Source organism: Furipterus horrens, unplaced genomic scaffold, assembly GCF_987537825.1.
Source record: "Furipterus horrens unplaced genomic scaffold, mFurHor1.1.pri manual_scaffold_2, whole genome shotgun sequence".
In the NCBI taxonomy this organism is placed as follows: Eukaryota; Metazoa; Chordata; class Mammalia; order Chiroptera; family Furipteridae; genus Furipterus; species Furipterus horrens.
Genome location: NW_028327172.1, coordinates 159,875,343 through 159,895,855, shown reverse-complemented (window position 1 = coordinate 159,895,855; position 20,513 = coordinate 159,875,343). Strand labels below are relative to the sequence as shown.

Below are 20,513 nucleotides of genomic sequence, written 5' to 3'. Positions count from 1 at the left end.
ACTAAAATAAAAATAAATCTTTTATCCAATAACAACTTTCTTGTAAAGTAAATCATTTCTAACAGGAAAATAAAACATTTCTGCCACCAAGTCATACCTGATACTCATAAGTATACTGAAGTTCAGTATCCACCATTTGAACATAACATGTGTGATCACTTTTCATATAGAATCTAACTTGTTTTTTCCAAGCCCAGTCTTCAGTAGTATGAACTTGAACTTGGTTCAACTGTTTTACCACATCAATATTATGAATAATGTCAAGGATTAGTGCTTTCAGTTTAAGCTCCAGAATTCCAGATTCTACATACAAGAAAATATAATTGGAGAAAATATTAACCTGTGACTTACGTACTTTATCATATCTGTATACAGTTACTTTCTTAATTTGAATGGTAATTTCATGATATATATGAATGGTATAGTAATATAAATCATGTAAGCCAAAAATATCAAATCCACCAATAATGAATACCAATCTTGTATACGAAAACTAAGGCATGAACATTCAATAGGAGAGTGGCTCTGGTTCCCTATGCAAGAGTAAGCACACGCCAGCCTTCTTTCCCTCTGAAGGAAGATGTGAAAAACATAGACAACATGCATTGAACTGCTATTTAGGACTCTGAAAAGTAAAAAGTATTAGGCAAATAGGGGAAGATGAAAGTTAGAAGTGCCACAAAGAAGAATTTTTTTTCTTTTTTCTTTTTTTCTTGTCTGGCATCCCTAGTCTTGGAGGCAAAGCAGCAAAAACCCAGAATGCTGTAGACTGGGAGTGCTCCAGAAGAAGGAGTCTCCAGGTAGCTACAGTGCTGGCAGTTAGGACTCAGAAGTGCCTTAATCTCTGAGGGAAGGGAACACTCCTCTGAAATCAGAGGAGCTATAATCCTAAGAGAGTAGGACAAACCTCACTGTTCTTTTTCTCTCTGTGTTCTCCCATCAGTTTGCCCAGGATATAAGTACAGTCATAGAAAGTGTGCAGGAGAGTATAGAGTATATGAAACCTCAGCTTTCTGGCCAGAGGACTAAAATAGGAGCTGAAAGGATACTTAAAAAATGATCCTATAAACTTACTTATGAACTCAGGCTCACCCCCAAGCTAAGCAGCTCTCATCCTCAACATCAAATGGAAGACTTGGAGAACCGGCCGCTAGGTGGTACACATGCGGCACAGATCCAAATAACACTGTAGACTTTGAAAACAGAACCGACATTGGAACCACAAGCCACAGAAAGCTTGCTGGTAATTTGTGGTCAATTGCTAAATGAAAACTATCAGCATTACCCAGAGGATTCAAAAAGACCCAGATTCTCATAACACAATGTTCAAAGTGTCCAGGATTCAATCCTCAAATTTTCAATATGCAAAGAACCAAAAAAAAAAAAAAAAAAAAAAAATCTCAGACCCATAAGAAAAGTGAAAAGGCTAAAGGCATTTTCAAATGAAGGTAATCTACACGAATTCATAGACAGCAAACAATCCTGCTCTAAAAACACATGCTATATGAAGTTCTTCAAAGAGAAGGAAAATGATGCCATAAGGAAAGTTGGAGCAACAGGGTGAAGAAAGGGCAACAGAAATAGTAAGCATCTAGGTAAGTATAACAGACTTTTTTCTCCTGAGTCCTTAAAAATGTTTGATGGTTAAAAGCAAAATATGTAATATACTCTCATGGAGTTTTCAATGTATATAGATGTAATATATAAGACAACTCTAAGGTAAAAAGGTAAGATAAACCTATATGATGGTAAGGTTTCTACATTTAATTTAAGTACAATATAAAAGTTAAGTATGTAAATTGTCACTCCTAAAGTAACTTCAAAAATTGTTAGCTAGCCAAAAACAATAAATGAATTAACACAAAATCCAAAAAAATATTCCAAAGACCAAAAAGTATACAAAAAACAGAACTTTTTTCTTACCAGTATTGCTCATATCCTCAGAACTTATATCAACATCAGTATAGTGCTCTAACTTATTCACCAGCTGTGTTTCAATCTGATGAAGACTATGATCTTGTATAGCATTTTCTACATCTTCAGTAAATTTAATCTGCTCTGCCAAGCATAATATCTAATAAATTAAGAGAAAAGATATTCTTAAAGGAGAATTTACTTAGAAATATTTTATAAACTTAAGAAAAAAACACCTTTTCCACAAATTTTCAATTGCATGTTGTGTCTCTGTACCTGAATGCCTTTTTGGCACCTCAAATATTAATAATGCATTGTGTGATACAGCCCAACCTTACTTATCAGAACTCACCTCATGGTACCCTCCTATAGGTCTATTTGGTGGGTCCTAGAACCCACCAAGCTACCTTTAACATGAGAGACTTTCTTCCCAACTCTCCTCATAAGTGGCTTCTTCTCAAATAGTAGGATGCAACGATATCAAATTATGACCCATTCTATTTAATAAAAAAAGTAATCTTCTAACATTCCAAATAATCTCTCAGTATATTATTGAAGTCTACCATTTCAAATTCCAATTTTATCTTAAATTAAGATCTGTCGTATCCTAGACTTCTGGCCAAGATGGAGGCCTATACAAACATGCTGTGTCTCCCTCCACAACTGAGAAGGAATGCAACTACCTCAAAACTAGACACAACCAGAAGTTCCAGAAAAATGAGATGCATGTAAGTACAACAAACAAAGATATAAAGAAGAAATACTCAACCAGACAGGTAGGAGGGGTGGAGCCGGGGAAGAGAGGACACTGTGTGGTGGTGGCATCAGCGGTGGCAGTGGCAGGCTGGCAGAAAGCACAGTCACATGTCTTAAAAAGTAGGGAGGGACACCTAGGGAGTGCTCCCAGCCCCAGATCAGACCGAACAGCTCATGGTTCCAGCACAGGGGAAAATAAAGCCTCATTGCTTCTTACAGTGAAAACCAGTGGGGGTTGGGGTGGAGAAAAAAACTGCTGGTCTCTCAGCAGAGTCCACTTGTTTAAAGGGCCCCCATGTCCTAGACCGTCTGCAGACCCACCCACTCAGGGCAGCAGAGAGGAGCACCAGTCCCATATGGAAGTGGGAGGAAGTGCCTGGAAAAGGGGCAAGTGCTGAGCAAGTGGCATTGTTTCCTCTTAGACCCATCCACCACATACAGCGCCACAACGTGGTGAAACGGGCACCCTGTACTGAGGAATACCTAAGGCTCCACCCCTTACAACCTAACAGGAGCAACAGCTCTACCTGGGACATGGAGACAAACAAATACAGGAGCCTCTCAAAAAGAGGAAACAGAGAGGTATGGCCCAAAAGAGGGAACGGGTCAAGGTTCCAGTGGAAGAACTAAGCAACAAGGAGATAGTCAACCTAACAGACAGAGTTCAAAACACTGGTGATAAAGATGCTCAAAGGCTTGACAGATATGCTTAAGAACAACAAATGCATAAGGGAAGATGTGAAGGCTATGCCAAATGAAACAAAGGAAAATCTACCCAAAACCAATGGAGAAGGGAAGGAAACCAGGGTTCAAATCAATGATTTGGAACATATGGAAGAATAAAACAATCAACCAGTACAGAATGAGGAAACAAGAATTGAAAAACATGAGGAAAGGCTTAGGAACCTCTGGGACAACTTTAAATGTGCCAACATCCGAATCACAGGAGTGCTAGAAGGAGAAGAGGAAGAGCAAGAAATCGAAAGCTTATGTGAAAAAATAATTTAGGAAAACTTCCCAAATCTGGTGAAGGAAATAAGACATACAAGCCCAGGAAGCACGGAGAGTCCCAAACAAGCTAGACCCAAGGAAGACCACACCAAGACACATCATAATTAAAATGCCAAAGGTTCAAGATGAAGAGAGAATCTTAAAAGCAGCAAGAGAAAAGCAGAGAGTTATCTACAAAGGGGTGCCTATAAGACTTTCAGCTGATTTCTCAAAAGATACTTTGCAGGCAAGAAGGGACTGGCAAGAAGTATTCAATGTGATGCAAAGCAAGAACATACAACCCAGATTACTCTATCTAGCAAAGCTATCATTTAGAATGGAAGGGCAGATAAAAGTGCTTCCCAGACAAGGTAAAGCTAAAGAAGTTCATCATCACCAAGCCATTATTATATGAAATGTTAAAGGGACTTATTTAAGAAAAAGAAGATCAAAACTATGAACATTAAAATGACAATAAACTCACAACTATCAACAAAATCCAACTAAGCAAACCAGAATAGGAACAGAATCATAGGTATGGGGATCACCTGGAGGGTTATCAGCTGGGATTGGGGAGGGTGAGAAATGGGGAAATGGTGCAGGGATTAAGTAGCATAATTGGTTGGTACAAAATAGACAGGGGGAAGTTAAGAATAATATAGGAAAGGTTGAAGCCAAAAAACATATATGCACAATCCATGAACATGAATTAAGGACAGTGGGACTGCTGGAGGGAAGGGGGTACTGGGTGGAGGGGAGCAAAAGGAAAAAAAATTGGCACAACTCTAACAACATAATCAATAAAAAATACTTAAAAAATTTAAAAAAAGATCTGTCATATCCTTCTATCTAATACCCATAAAAGGAAACTAGCTATAAATCAGTATTGACAGCTTTACATTTATATTAAAAAATGAAATGTTCACACTGCTTCAGAGGCTTTCTTTAATAGTACCTATATAGCAAGGCTACTAATAAAGCAAATTATATATTTAAACATGAGTGTTTTAAAACATATTAGAAAGTTTGATAGATGAACAAGGTAAACCAGTATCCTCCTTTAAATTAAAAATAATCCATCATCATATAAAATCACTAAACCTATTCACCAATTACTGTGGAACAGATTATTTTTCTGATACTTTTCAGGATCCAGATGAATATCATCAAATGTTTCTATTTAAAAGATTAACTCATTTAGTTATCTATGCATACATCTTATAATTTAATATAGCCAGCTAACATGCTGTCTTGCTTTAACTTAAAACACTATAAATATCATATTAGATTATTTTATGGAAGAGAAAGCCAATTAGTAACTCTTTCAAAGGCAAAGTTATCTGCCATACTTTGTAGTACAAAACTCACCAGCTTCTTTAATCAGATATATGGTGAAGCATTTAAGCAAATCCAAATCTGCTTTTTGTGAAACAACTTTGCTTTTTAATTTCCACATGAAAATGTTCACTTGCTAACTTGACACTAACACTAATACATATGAATTCCTTTTAAGCAACTCCTGCATTTCTTTACTTTAAATGCAATCAATCATCTCCACTTCTAATAGTGTGCTATACAGTTTCTGTAGAGACTAACAGAAATGATAGTCAAAATACAGTCTCGAATAATTGTCAAGTCATGTTATCATTAAGATATCTGCACAGGCACCAACATTATTAGTTACCCATCATATAATGGTCACTAATGGTGCTCTGCAAACATTTTATGATTTAATCATCAGAATGAGTTGGCAATGTCAGTATTATTATATTCTCTTAACTAAGTGTCAAAAAGAATCACTTGGAGAATAACTGGAAAAGGCAGGATTTGAACCAAGGTCTACCAGATTCTTTCTACTTTACTGTGCTGCCTCCTTCCCAGACCAGAGTGCATTCTCAAGTCCTTACAAAAATACCTTTAAAGGACTGAATTAGCAGTACATAATAACCTGTACAAGATACTCATATGATGAATATTATTCAATCCCCTTATGAGTATGCTTTTGACATTAAGTTTTCCTAGCATTAACTGCTAATAAACTAGAATTCTTCGTTTTGATAAATTAATGAACTATAGTGGACCCTTGAAAGACGGGTTTGAACTGCGCGGGTTCATTAATAGGTTGAATGTTTTCAGTAAATACATAGTCCCTCACTTATCGCGGGTATTACATTCTAGACACACACACACACCCCGCGATAGGTGAAAATCCACGAAGTAGGAACCTTGCATTTATTTTAGTATTTACATATATTTTAAGATTTTATAAACCCTTCCCACACACTTATAAACCATTCCCAGTCCCTTATTAACCTTTCCCACTCCCTTATTAACCTTTTCCACACTTTTATAAACACTACTTTTGTTCTTAAACATATTCTACACTCTTAAACCTACATAACTTTTACAACATACGTATACAGTACTGCAAAATCTCGCGATATAGCAAAAAACCCGCGATAATTAATTAAATATAATATTTTTTAAAATCCCGCAATACAGTGAGGCCACAATAAGTGAATCGCAATATAGAGAGGGACTATTGTACAGGGTGGGGCCAAAGTAGCTTTACAGTTGTTTGCATGGAAAATAATACATAAATATATAATACAAAACAAACTGTGTTTCGTGTACTCACAACTGTAAATGTACTGCCCCATCCTATATACAACCAGCACTCCCTATCCCTGGGTTTTGCTTCAGGGGATTCACACAACCATGGATCAAAAATACTGTTTCTATGCCACTTATATAAAGGACTTCAGCATTCTTGAATTTTGGTATTTGCGGTCAGGGGGGCAGTTAAGGGGGCAGAATGAGGAGTTGTTCTAGAACCAATCCTCCACAGATAACCAAGGACAACTTCAGATAAGTTTTGGGGGAGTCAAAAGTTATATACAGATTTTACACTACATGGTAAATCGGCGCTTCTAACCCCCAGTTGTTCAAGGGTCAACACTTTTTATTTTTAGTAGTTCACATTTTTACCGAGATAAATAACCATTTATATTTTTAGTAGTTCACATTTTTACTTGAATTCTCAAGAGCCCAGTACTATGTTTCAAACCCAGAAACTCTCTTAAGCCTATATCCTCCAGTGTATCTCCTGATACAATGTCATCTCCCCAGTCCAACTGTTATGCAATTTTTACTTTTGTCGACTTTTTTTAATATTGTCTTATATCCTAAATCAATTTAAACCCCACCAGGAAGTTAACAGAGTAACGGGAAACATTTCCAGAAGTAATAGAGCAGCTTAACTCTGACTTTGCAATGACATTATTCATTGATGATTACTTTTATCTTTCTTTCAGAACTTAACAAGATTTTAGCACTCAAGGTGCTAAAAGATACAAGCAACATGAATGATAAAATGGCTATGAATCTAAGATATTCCAAGCTTCTTATTTAACTTCCCACACTTTAAAACAACATAAAAATTTAAAAACTCCTGTTTCAATAGCTACTAATCTGAAAAGCAAATAACTTTGAGCAGCTGGATAGATCTTCCTGTGAGAAATCATAGCACATCTCAATGCCCACCTTTCATGGTCCCTAAGAACTAAAACTCCTGATGTCCTAAACCTATAGTGCTAGTCTCAACCATCAATAAAACAAATCCTGAAAAGGCACAATGCTTAACACAACTCTTAGTACTACACTTACGTAAGGCCTGGACCAAATTTTGTAAGATTCATATATAGCATCCAGTGTTTCAGGAATGAGTTCCTATTGACACTGAGCTGCAGCTATACCCGTCACGTAACCTAGCTCCTAGCTTTGATGCCAACATATTAGTTCAGTGGTGTGACCATACTTTACATCTACACTACACTAGCACCCTGCTAAATTCCTGCCAGTACCAAGCTCTTAGATAATTCCATGCAAGGAGTGGGGGACAGAATTTTACATCCGGTGCCTTTCCATCAGTGATGCACTAATATCTGGACAGAAGAAGCTGCTGCATGACATATTTTCACTTCCCATTCCATTTCCCACCACTTGGGTTGCCTAGATTTCAGCATGCTTTCTGCTTGAAAGCATCTGGATTACAGCAAACATGGAGATAGAAGAGAACTTCACTATGATGCTGTTCTTCCCTCACATTTTACAGTTGAGGGAACTGAGACTCAAAAGTTAAAACAATTTGTCAATGATAACTTAGATAAAGAGAATACAGAGATGCCAGCTGTCTGAGCCTGGTGACCTCCAAGTCAGGGTCATCCTATGATACCATACCTGCCTATATTCCAGACATAAGCCTCCTTACCTGTGAAGGGAACAAGGATGGGTCAACTGCACCTTGAGAACTTCGTCCAGTATTAACACATTCTGTCAACAACCGCTGCAAAGTCTGCTTCATTTCCAAGGCCAAATCATTTAACCAAATCTGAAAATAAGGTTAGAAAATAATATATACATGTCATAAAACAGGTATGTAATCTACTGACTAACCCTATCATTTATTTCAGGAGGGTAGATTATAACTTCTTAATGACTCTTACAAACAAATATAATATGAACATTTGAAAAGTAACCCAGTCATTCTATCATTATGACTAGTCAAACTATATAGCTGGACCAATAAATCAAAGTCAAAGTGACAAGCTAAGTCCCTTGGCTCCTACTCTCCTAATGATCTCATATTCAAAATCTTGCCACCATAGGAAAAGGATGCTTAGTTAGGGTGAACTACATTATTTGGGGGTTAATCTGCCTCTTCAAATACATCTAATTTGTTTCAAGGTCAAACAATACATGTTTTCACTCATGTGATTATAGATAAAATAAGTTAAAGTTAAAATAATGATTGAGAAAAATTCAGTAAATATTTATAAATCACTACTTAAATTTTTTAAAAAACTATCACTTGCAATAATATCTAAGGACAAGAACTACAATCTTAAATAGCTTTTCATCATCACTTACTTTAACTCTAAGTTCTAACTTTTCTTTTTTAACTTTAGAGCACTTTTCCAGTATTAAAACAGCACGATACTTGACTCAGTTCAAAGACACTGAAGCAAAAGAGTGAGAATCTCTGTGCAAAACGACAGAGACATATACTCTGCTAATCATCACAAGAGCTTCCAGACTTCTATTTTCCTTCGCTGGAAAAACCGCTCTAGCCCAGTGGCTAAAACATAAGCTCTTCCTCTCTGTGTTCATTTGGTCCCAACAAAACTAGAGAAAGGAAAACAACAGCAGAAAGCAACAAAACTCTGCACCAAACATGGAAGTTTCTTAACAAAACTTCTGTGCTTTCAATCACCTGATAAAATGCTGAGGCCTAACCAGAAAAAGACCTTTGGATAAACTATATAAATACATGCGTCATAAGGCATGACCCTTGACTTCAGTTGGAAGATAATTCTGGAAACTGAGAATTATAATTCAATGTGGTACAACCTATTGCCATTTGGTTTTAGCTGTATACCTGTAATAGGCCTTTGATAGTTCACTTCCAGTTCTACACAACCAATTAGTCATGGCTACACTATAAATGCACTAGCTTCAAGCTTTCTAGTTCACCTAACTCATCTTATATATCTCATATTTTTAGAAGAAAGGACAACTAAAAAAGACTTATTGAGTACTTATGTTCCAAATACTACCTAATGTACTTAAACATAGCTATCTCAGTGAATTTTCCATAGAAAGACTTTGCAACGACAGTAAGATTCCTATTTTACAAATAAGGAAACAGGTTCTAAATTACATAACCAATAAGTTTTGGAACTAAGATTAATATCCAAGTCTTTTTGACTCCAAAGCAAAGGCTCTTCTCATAGTTACATGCATATTGCCTTCCTTCCAAAGACTGAAAATCCTTGTTCTCTTTAATATCAAATCACTCTGAAGCAAAAAAAAATCATTTTTTAAAGATATGAGAAGTTTCCTAAAAGGCCTAAATTAACCAACCTTACCCTACAAATTAACTAAGTGATTTTTTGATATACAGTTCATAGTTAATTTTTTTATTTTCACACTTGAAAAAGAATTACCTACCTCTACATTATTTGATAGAAGAACTTTATTTTTAAAAGGTACAACTTCTCCTTCTAAAGATTTCATTGCAGTTATATGTTTTGATTCCTCATCAAAACACACACTGTTAATACCTGTAATATAAAAGCAACAATTCAAATGCAAAATGATTAAAGATAATTATTAAACATCATATATGATCAACACATAGTATGTACCCCATAATATATATTACAATGCAATACAACTCTTAATTCTATTATATAATACAACAGCATTTCATAACCCAAAATGGGAAACAACCCATGCTCATCAAAAGGTAAATTAATAAACTGTGACATCTTGAAACAATGAAATGCTATTCAGTGATTAAAATCATAAAATATGGTTGTAGGTAGCTCAAAAACATTATAATGAGCAAAAGAAAAAAAAGCCAGAAACAAATGAGTGTACAAGAATACATACAACTCCACTGATATAGACATAAAGATTCAAGAAAGGGAGGAGGGCAAATAGGACTTTCCTTCCCCAAAATTTGCACATCAATTTATATTTAATAGCACAAAGAAAACTTAAATGCATTACCTAATTTTGATCTTCAGAATAACCCCGTAAGCTATTACTTCCAAAGTATCAGAGGTAATAATTAATAGCTGACTAATAAGTAGTAAAGCTTGCACACAAGCCTTCTGATTCCAAGAGCTCTTTCCACTACTTCCCATAGCCCGCACTTACAGATATAAACACCTGAAAGCTTCAGATATGCAGTGGTTGTGAACACTTCCGTAAAGCACCAGAGAGTAAATATTTTAGATTTTTACAGGCCATAGGTCTGTGTGTCAACTAACCAAACTTGTGCTCGTAGCACAAAAGCAGCAATAAAAATAATTGACATGACTGTGTTGCAAGAAAACTATTTAAGAAAAAACTGGCACTGAGCCAGACTTGGCCTGTGCTTCTATAGTTTGCTCACCCTGAATTATAAGGGAAATTATAAGTAAGGATGATAAAAATTGTCTACTTCTTAAAGTTAATTTGAAAAACATGACTCCTTTCCAACAAATTCATATTTTAAGAAAAAAATCATTGTTACTTTTATTCAATTTTATTATTTTATCACAGTTGTTCCAGTTTTTTACTCCTTTGCCCTCCTCTGCCTATCCACCTCCCGATCCCGCAGTCAAACCTGACACTGTTGTCTATGTCCATGGGTCATTCATGCATGTTCTTGACATCATTATTTTTGTAGCAAACCAACTGCATTTGCAATTACCCAACAAAAGTGATTCAACAAAGTCAAAGAATACGGCACTATAAACTTTTTTCAGATAATCTTACCTATTGCCATAGAGTAATTATTATCTATATACAAATCACTCCCAATTATATATCTCCAACCCATATCTCTCTGCTGACAATAATTGCCTACTGAATATCTCCACTTGAATGTCACTCAGTAATGAAGGGACCTGTTCTCCTTCACTTTCAAACCTTCCAGACTATTCACTCTGCCTCCCCATCTCTCTTCTAGTTAAAACTTATACATTCTTCAGACTTCATGTTAGAAGTCACCTTCTTCGTGATGTCCCAAAACTGATGTAAATGCCTTCATAGGTGCAGGAATAGCACCATGTGCTTATATCAACAATAAGAATTGTCATACTACACTTGTCAACTTACTAGCTTATCTCCCACACTAAATTATAAGTTCTCTATATGTTACTTACTAGTCTACCTAAGAGCCTAACATTATGTCTGGTAGATAGCTGAAACTCAATAAGTATCTGTTGAATAAATGCTGAATCTTACCAGCAAACAGCTTCTTAAGGTGAGACTGAATTACTGAAGGGTTAGTAGACTGGCCCAGTATTTCTAACAAGTCATCGTCACCGATAAAATAAAATCGTGGAAATGCTGAGCGTTTTTCCTAATAACAATAAAAGAAAAAAGATAGCCTTTTCTTTTCAAATAATTATTATAGTAAGAGGCTTACAATTTATTATATAAAGATTTTTTTTAAAACATGCCTCCAAAAATTCATTTAATGATTTCTGACATCTTTGAAGCTGATCAAGTATTGTCAGTAGACAATTTCTGATTCCTGCGTGAGTAGTTAACGTTGTGACTCTGTTGTCTTTCTTGATGTCAGTCATTATTGATCTACAGAAGAAAAACAGTCATTTTCACATCTATTTTAACAGGTTGATATTTATATATTTATTTTTTAACCTGCTTAAAACAAACTAAAGGTAACACTATACAACAGCAACTCATAATTATACTTCTAATAAATAATACTAAAAATTAATAATACCCCATTACCATTTTTAACTTCCCATATTGCAAATTCTATCATGTCATTTATTCACTAAACAAATAGTCATCGTCGGCAGCCGTCCGTCTCGAGAGACGATGGTGTAGCTTCTTAAGAGTCCATCTGCACCGCCGAGAATGGCTGTGCAGTCCGACTCGGGAGTGACATGGTATCTGTTTCCTCCCGTGTTGAATCGACATCTTGTGATGACGCTGAAGCTACAGAGCCTGGGCAGGGTGATATGGAGGGTCTGCTGTTGCCCATGCAGCAGACCCCCCCTCTCTTCGCAGCTGAAGGGTCCAAGGGAAAGACGGAGTCAATACAGCTTGGGTTCAGGTGCGCCGCAGGAGTTGCCGGTGTTGACTACAACGTCAAACCGCCTTAGGGACTCCGGCTCCGGATTTTCTGTCGGGGTTTACTCCCTTAGCCTTTCCCTTGAAGAGGTATGCCGCAAGGCAGCGGAGGTTTTTTGGAGTCAGAGTTTTCCTTCTCTGTAAACAAATAGTAAACCCCACATAATGGAGCTAATAGTCTAGTGACAAAGAAAAACAAATAATTTCTCAAAAGATTTAAGTGAAATTATGATAACTGCTAAAAAGGAAAATTACAAAGTATTATTAAAGTGGCTAATAGGGCAATCCTGACCTCTGGCTTCTTTGAGGAAGTAATTTAAGCTGAAACAATGAATAAAAAGAAAAAGTTGGTTGGTTACAAGGAAAACAATCTCTGGTAAAGATCCTGGAAAGAAGTTTGGTATGCCTGAGAAACTAAAGGCTAGCATCAGTGAAGCAAAAAAGGACAGCAGTACAAGTAAGGGAGAGAAATGGAAATCGCGCAGATCATTCTTTATCCTTAAACCGTTTTAAAGTTTTACTTAAAGCAATAAAGGACAGAAGTGATGAAGCTTCATTTAGAAAAAAATTAGTCTGGCTGTTCTATGAAAAACTTATTAGAGAAGACAAGAATAAATCTTATACAATAGTCCAAGTTAGTGACAACAGAAGTATTTTAGAGTATAATCAAACAAATAGAAATGTAAAATATGCATTAAAATATATTAAATGGGTTAGAATCAACAAAATTTACTGATTTAATGAATTTGAAAATGGCAGGAGAGGTCAAAGATATTTTATTTCTGCTTTGAGCAATTGGGGGGTAGCATTTATTGAGACAGAAACCTGAAAGAGAAAAGATTTGTGGGAAAGGGATAAACTCATGATTTTAGTTCTGACTTGTTGATTAAAAATGCTCAGTGTAATTTGAGCTCAGAAGAGAAATAAGAGCTTGACATAGAGGTCAAGGAGACATCAGCAAATAGAAGAGAACTGATATTTAAAGTGCCAAAGATCACCTAAGAAAATACAGAGTGAGAAAAGAATCTAAAGCTGAAACCTTGAGAGGATCTACATCTAAATGCTTCAAGAGGTCTCAGCACTACAACCTAGGAATACAACCAGAGAGGCAAAATACCAGGTGAGGACAGTATCACAGAAGCTAAGGGAGGAGACTTTAAAGAAAAAAGAATTGCTTAACTATTAAATTCTAGTCAGAGATAAATCAAAATAAGGAATGAAAAATATCCAACAAATGTACAATAGTAAAGTTGTAAATTGGTAATATTCAGAAACATCAGGTATATATAGAATGCTAAAACAGAAACCAATTCAAAATGGCTCAAAAAGTACATGACTGAATTGGAGGAAGCACCTCCTCAGAAACAGCTAAGTATCCAGAAAAGAAAGCATTTGGAATACAGAGATGTTTCTAATTATGTAAAGGTAATTAGCTTTTATGAAACACCTTGGAGCATGAATAAAAACACCCATATGTGACTATGTCTTATATAGTTGTACTGACCTAAAATCTTCATCAACTTTGTTGAAGCGTGTCTGTTCTTTTGGCAATGCTCCACGGCCAAAAATGGGTTCCAAATACACCCACTTTCTCTGAATGTGGTTTAAATTCTGCAGGTACTCATCTAACTCTGCAAGTTTTCTTTCCCAAATTGACACTTTATCTTCAAATCCTTTATAATAAGGTGAATCCTTTAAAGATTGAAGAAGGCATCTATTATCTCCAACTTGATTTACAATGTCTTTCCAGTCTTTAATCAGCTTGATGGTTCGACTCTGGCTGTCTTCATAATCAGTCAATGTAAACACTGATCCAACTCCCCAAAGATCCAGTTCACGTAAAGCTTCTCTGATTGTAACTTCACCTTGTGCTCGACTATTTAAATCCTTTTAACACAAAATATCCATATTTATTATTTCAACGTTAATTATCGTATAAATAAATTATAAGAAATCTATTTTATAAGAAGATATATTTTTATCTGGCTTTATACCATATGACCAAAAAATGTATGTAGATATAATTTATATGCAATAAAAAATACTGGCTAGTATCCATGGCTATCAGATACCAAGGTTCACATGGTCAAAGTATATACAAAGTTCTGTCTTATGCTTTGTACATCTAAAAAAGAAAAACAGAAAATTCAAGCATCCATAGCAAAACACAAAACACTCTGGTTCATTTGAAGTTTTGCATACATTAGAAATTTTATGTAATTTAATTGCAAGTTCTGATATATCTAATGTGATTAGGAATCATCCAGATTTTTCTTCCACAGTAGTAGTGCTTTATACCTTCACGATTATCTAAATATGCTCCAGGGTTATCAACAAGCATACATTTTTAGATTGGAAATAGAACAATTTGACATCAGGAGTCCTTTTATAATTATACTGAATGTGCAGAACACAATATAGAAAGTCTGCCACTTATGATAGAATGGTGACAAGTTTTACTTTTACCTGAAACCTTTTCTAAATCTGAGTACCAAATTCATTCTTGGTTTAACTTTCTGATTTTTTGTATCCCTTAGCTTCTATTAATAGTATACCCCGTGATTTTAAACATATTATATGTCAGACAATTTGCATTTGTTCACTTTTTGATCAAGCTGACTCTATTCTTAAAACTAAAACATTTTTTATTTCACATTTTTTCTCTCTCTCAAAGTAAGGGTTTATATTATTGTTTCTAGAGTCCCATACACAGTGCTAGATATATTCAGATGTATTACTACTGAAAGAATGATAGAATAATGTAATATTGCCAATACTTAAAAAGAAAGAAAATTTAACTTGCTATTTTATTGAATAACCAAATACAAAGCAAAATCACATGTTAACAAAGGTCAGACATAAGAGATATTTTTTAAAGTATTCTTACTTTAAGGTCTGAAGCTCTGGCAACAATTGTATCAGCTAATCTGAGAAGATCACCAAACAATAAATTCTCTAGACTAGTACCCCTTGGAAGGCCAAGTAGGCGAAAAAGGTCAAGCCAGTGATCTGGAGAAAGATGCTCCCCTCTCACATATTTCAATTCAGGAATTACGATCTGTTAAAAGAAAAGGAAAATATAGTACACATATATGAGCAAAATGCAAAATTTCATTTACTGTATGATTATCAGGCATAAAATTTTTAATCATCTTATTTAACAATCTTGAAATCACACTTAAACAGAAATGGTATAAATTTTTTTATTATGCACACACACTAATTACACTGTGTAGCTTAATATATTAAAAACATGACCTAAAATATTTCTATTTTTATTTTAGGATTTAATATATATCCTAAACATGCTAAATGATCCACATCCTAAATTGTCCTAGGAAGTATAAATACTCTGATTTATAACTTTAACCAGAAATTTCTTTTTTTTTAAATATATTTTATTATGTTGTTAGAGTAGTCTTAATATTTTTCCCCCTTTGCTCCCCTCTTCTGAGTATCCCCCTTAGTTCATGTCCATGGCCATGCATGTAAGTTCTTTGGCTTCACCCTTTCCTATATTATTCTTAACTTCCCCGTCTATTTTGTACCAACTAATAATGCTTCTTAATCCCTGCACTATTTCCCCATTTCTCCTTCTTCCCTCTCCCAGCTGATAACCCTCCAAATGATCCCCATATCTATGATTCTGTCCCTATTCTGGTTTGCTTAGTTGGATTTTGTTTTTATTTTTTAGATTCGGTTGTTGCTAGTTGTGAGTTTGTTGTCATTTTAATGTTCATAATTTTGATCTTCTTTTTCTTAAGTAAGTCCCTTTGACATTTCATATAATAGCTTGGAGATTATGAACTCCTTTAGCTTTACCTTGTCTGGGAAGCACTTTTACCTGCCCTTCCATTCTAAATGATAGCTTTGCTGGATAGAGTAATCTGGGTTGTAGATCCTTGCTTTTCATCACATTGAATACTTCTTGCCAGTCCCTTCTTGCCTGCAAAGTATCTTTTGAGAAATCAGCCGAAAGTCTTATATGTGCCCCTTCGTAGGTAACTCTCTGCTTTTCTCTTGCTGCTTTTAAGATTTTCTCTTCATCTTTCACCTTTAGCATTCTAATAATGTTGTGTCTTGTTGTGCTCCTCCTTGGGTCTAGCTTGTTTGGGACATTGTGCTTACTGGGCTTGTATGCCTATATCCTTTGCCAAATTAGGGAAGTTTTCCATCATTATTTTTTTCACATAAGTTCTCAATTTCTTCTTTTCCTCTTCTCCTTCTGGCATCCCTATGATTTGGATGTTGGCACGTTTAAAGTTCTGGTTCCTAAGACTCTCCTCATGTTTTTCAGTTCTTGTTTCCTCATTCTGTACTGGTTGACTTTTATTTTCTTCCTTATGTTCCAAATCATTGATTTGAACCCTGGTTCCTTCCCTTTACCATTGGTTTTGGGTAGACTTTCCTTCAATTCATTTAGCACAGCCTTCATTTCTTCCCTTACGTACTTGCCATACTTAAGCATATCTGTCAAGCCTGTGAGCATCTTTATTATCAGTGTACAGAACTCTGCATCCATTAGGTTGGCTATCTCCTTATCTGTTAGGTTGACAATCTCCTCATCACTTAGTTCTCCCACTACAACCTTGATCCATTCCCTCTTTTGGGCCATATCTCTCTGTCTCCTCATCTCGACAGGCTCCTGTGTTTGTTTGCCTCTGTGTCTTGGTAGAGCTGCTGTTCCTGTTACATTGAAAGGGGCAGAGCCTTAGGTATTCTTTAGTACAGGGCGACCCATTTCACCACGTTGTGGGGCTGTATGTGGGGGAGGGGTACGAGAAGAAACAATGCCTCTTGTTCAGCACTGGCCCCCTTTCCAGGCACTTCTCCTGTATGGGACAGGCACCTCTCTAGCTGTTGCCCCGGCCGTCGTTCCCAGAGTGGGTGGGTCTGCGGATGTTCTAGGACTGTGGGGGCCCTTTAAACAAGCAGACTCTGCTGAAAGACCAGCAGTTTCTTCCTCCGCCCCAACCCCCACTGGTTCGCACAGTCAGAAGCAATGAGGCTTTATTTTACCTCAGCGCTGGAACCATCAGCTGTGCAGTCTGGTCTGGTGCTGGGAGGGCTCCCCAAGTGTCCCTCCCTACTTTTTAAAATGTAGGATCGCGCTTTCCACAGGCCTGCTGCTGCCACTGCTGCCGCCACCACACCGAGTCCTCTCTGCCCTGGCTCTGCCCCTCCTACCTGTCTGGATGAGTATTTCTTCTTTATATCTTTGTTTGCCAGACTTACATGCAGCTTGATTTTCTGGAACTCTGGTTATCTCTAGTTTTGAGGTAGTTGTAGTCCTTCTTAGTTGTGGAGGGAGACTCAGCATGTCTGTCTAGGCCTCCATCTTGGTCGGAAGTCAACCAGAAATTTCTTTTATAGCTCCTTTCAGATTGGTACCAGAAATATCAATTATCTCTATGGTTTATTCTATACTTCCTTTTTTTGATGCAACAGAATTATTTTAAAATATGAAACTAAAATTACAGTTCAGTCACTACATAATAAAAGGATACATAAAAGTTCCAAGATAATTTTTAAACAATAGAATAAGTAAAACTATCTTACTTTATATTTGTCCACTTCTATTTGTAATTTCACTGTCATTACTGAATGTTCTTCAACTTTCCTTAATCTGTCATGCCAATTCATCAAAAATTCCTCAAATAGATATGTCTTAGTCCTATAAAACACCAGAAACAAATCTTAAATTTAACATACATCCAAAACAACATTAAAAACTGTAAAAATCTAAATATTGTTTATGAATCAAACCGAAAAGTAATCCAATCTTCATTGGCCATTTCCTGAAATCCTTGCTGAAACTCTTCATAAAGTGCCCAAACTTGGGAACAGCCCTCAATGTCTTTAGAGATGCTATTTGCCAAAGAGAAGTCGGGCTCTTCTAGTCCAAAATGATGGCAATCATCACTATTTAAAAAAAGTAAAATATCATTAAATTTTTTAAAAAGAACAACTGTTAAATATCAGTATTATTTAACTGTATTGCCTGTGTGTGTGCTGTAAGCATGTGTACTTGATAGTGGAGGTACACAGTGGGAGTATATGCCAACTCTACATCAGAATTTTACTTAGTCATGAGCTTCTCTAAATTAATTAATACAATTTTTTTTCAAAGTGAAGTTGGTAATATATATATTTTACATACATTATATGTAATATGTAATAAATATTCAAATTATATACATTTATGGATTAATTTGAAAATAGTCTCAATTGAATGGGTTACTTTTTGAAATTAAAGATATCCTTCACCTAATTGGTATAATGCCATTTCATAAATGTGATACTAAAACCATATGATCTCAACTAACACAGGAACCTAATGAAGAAAACAAACAAACAGGCAAAATAGAACCAGAAGCATGGAAACAAGGAACAGACTGACAGTGACCAGGGGGGAGGTAGGAGGGGGAGAAGTGGGGAAGGAAGGGGAAAGGTCTAGTTAAGGAACTACTATAAATGACCCAGGGACATGGACAACAGGGTGGAGATTGACTGTGGGAAAGGAAGGAGTGGGTGGGATAGGGGAGAGCAATGGGGGAAAAATAGAACAACTGTAATAGAACAACAATTAAAAAATGAAAAATAAAATAAAACCTCTACTCACCTATGAAAGCAATTAGTTTATGGCTACACTGCCTAAATAGACCAAACCTAAAACAATGCTCAAATTTAATACCCTGCATTATTATAACACAGAACATTTAATTCCTTGCATTATTATAACATAGAACAACAAATTCTTTGAGGTCTGATTTTTCTTTGTTTGTTTTTTGTTTTGGCTAGGTTCAATTTTTATAAATCTCAAAGCTCCTGAAAGTAATTTTCCATTAATTTTATATATTCCATTTTTTAAATGAGATCACAGAAAGTATTCCAACTCCCTAATTTAACTTTTCAACAAATTTAATTAACTGTTCTATTTTTGGACCTAGTCAGTATTTGCTTCTCTCTCAAAATCCTTATATAATCTACCCGCAATTCCTAGAAAAGCAGTTGCATGAGCACTTATTATTTGTGTTGAAGTTCATAAAGTCATAAAGATAATAGAAACAAGATATTACTAACTTAATATTTAAATATAAAACATTTTTTTTCAAATGAGTACTATCAGTTTTAAAGAAAAAAACATACACCAGTTTTTTTCTTATGACTTCAAGTTCATCAAACTCAATTTTTTTCTCTTTTATTAACTTTGCACTTTTATCAAGGGTGTTTTGCTGGCCAGTTTCAATAACATCATCACCGGGCTTTAGCTGGTCCCAACGAGCTTTAAATTTTTCCAGTTCTTGATAGTAGATCTGAAGACGTGATTTCACATTTCCTTTCATTACTTCAATCTATAAGCCAACAGAATTCATACCATTTAATTCAGAGTAAAATCTCACTGCATTTTCACATTTCTATTTCTATTTTCTAGTTAAGTGAAAAATATCACTACTACTTTTCAAAAGATTGTTTTTAATTATTGACTTCAAGTGCAATAAAGTAATTCAAATGCATAAAATTAGGTAACAAATTTACAACAAGAGATAATCCACAAACATCATTAGGAAATAATTCATGTCATTAACAGTACCCACTAGCAAAAAGGCAATGGGATTTTTTAAAAAGGCTGTCTAATGACTGCCAGTTGTTCCATCTAAGAGCGTTTCCCAGTCTCCAGTACAGCCAAAGGGCTGTCAATGGGACATGAGTGCAATAGATACGTGCAACTTCCAGGTTGTACCAGTTAAAAGACACCATACACAGTCAGTAAATAAATTTTTATATAAGAAAGGCTGAAAATAATTTTACATGCATTATTGAATGGCAGTAGATGAAGACAAGCTATGTGAAATGGTCGTCATTATATAAAGTATCTCATTATATAGAAGTATAATTTCATCAATATAAAATTCTTATAAACCTGAGTTATAACAGGATACAGATAAGCAGAAAATGTTAAGTTAGAAAAAATTAAGTTTCCATTTTAACAAAATGACTAAAAGGTTCCTACCTGATCTTTAATCATAAGTTGGTAACTTTCCATCATCAACTCAAATTTATCCCATTTAGCTTTTAGATCGCTAATTGTTTCTAAACCTCTACCTGCCACAGTTCGTAAAAGTCTGTTTTTATCTTCAATTTCTTGAAATAAGGGCAAAATCTAAAGGTAAAAGAAAATATGAAAAAGATCCTAT

The 20,513-nt window shown here is 35.4% G+C and overlaps 1 protein-coding gene across 1 annotated transcript in view; it reads right to left on the bottom strand.

Moving 5' to 3' along the window:
• Positions 1-20,513, bottom strand: part of LOC150019825 (cytoplasmic dynein 2 heavy chain 1-like) — a 287,287-nt gene that overhangs the window by 229,234 nt on the left and 37,540 nt on the right. Inside the window, exons 21-32 of the mRNA XM_090266701.1 lie at positions 20,330-20,479; positions 19,465-19,670; positions 18,082-18,237; positions 17,875-17,989; positions 15,203-15,373; positions 13,820-14,202; positions 11,676-11,808; positions 11,458-11,575; positions 9,670-9,782; positions 7,931-8,050; positions 1,924-2,074; positions 98-303 (exon numbers count right to left, since the gene is read on the bottom strand). Of these exons, the coding sequence (XP_090122827.1) occupies positions 98-303; positions 1,924-2,074; positions 7,931-8,050; positions 9,670-9,782; positions 11,458-11,575; positions 11,676-11,808; positions 13,820-14,202; positions 15,203-15,373; positions 17,875-17,989; positions 18,082-18,237; positions 19,465-19,670; positions 20,330-20,479 (2,022 nt within the window). The remainder of the gene's footprint in view (positions 1-97; positions 304-1,923; positions 2,075-7,930; positions 8,051-9,669; positions 9,783-11,457; positions 11,576-11,675; positions 11,809-13,819; positions 14,203-15,202; positions 15,374-17,874; positions 17,990-18,081; positions 18,238-19,464; positions 19,671-20,329; positions 20,480-20,513) is intronic.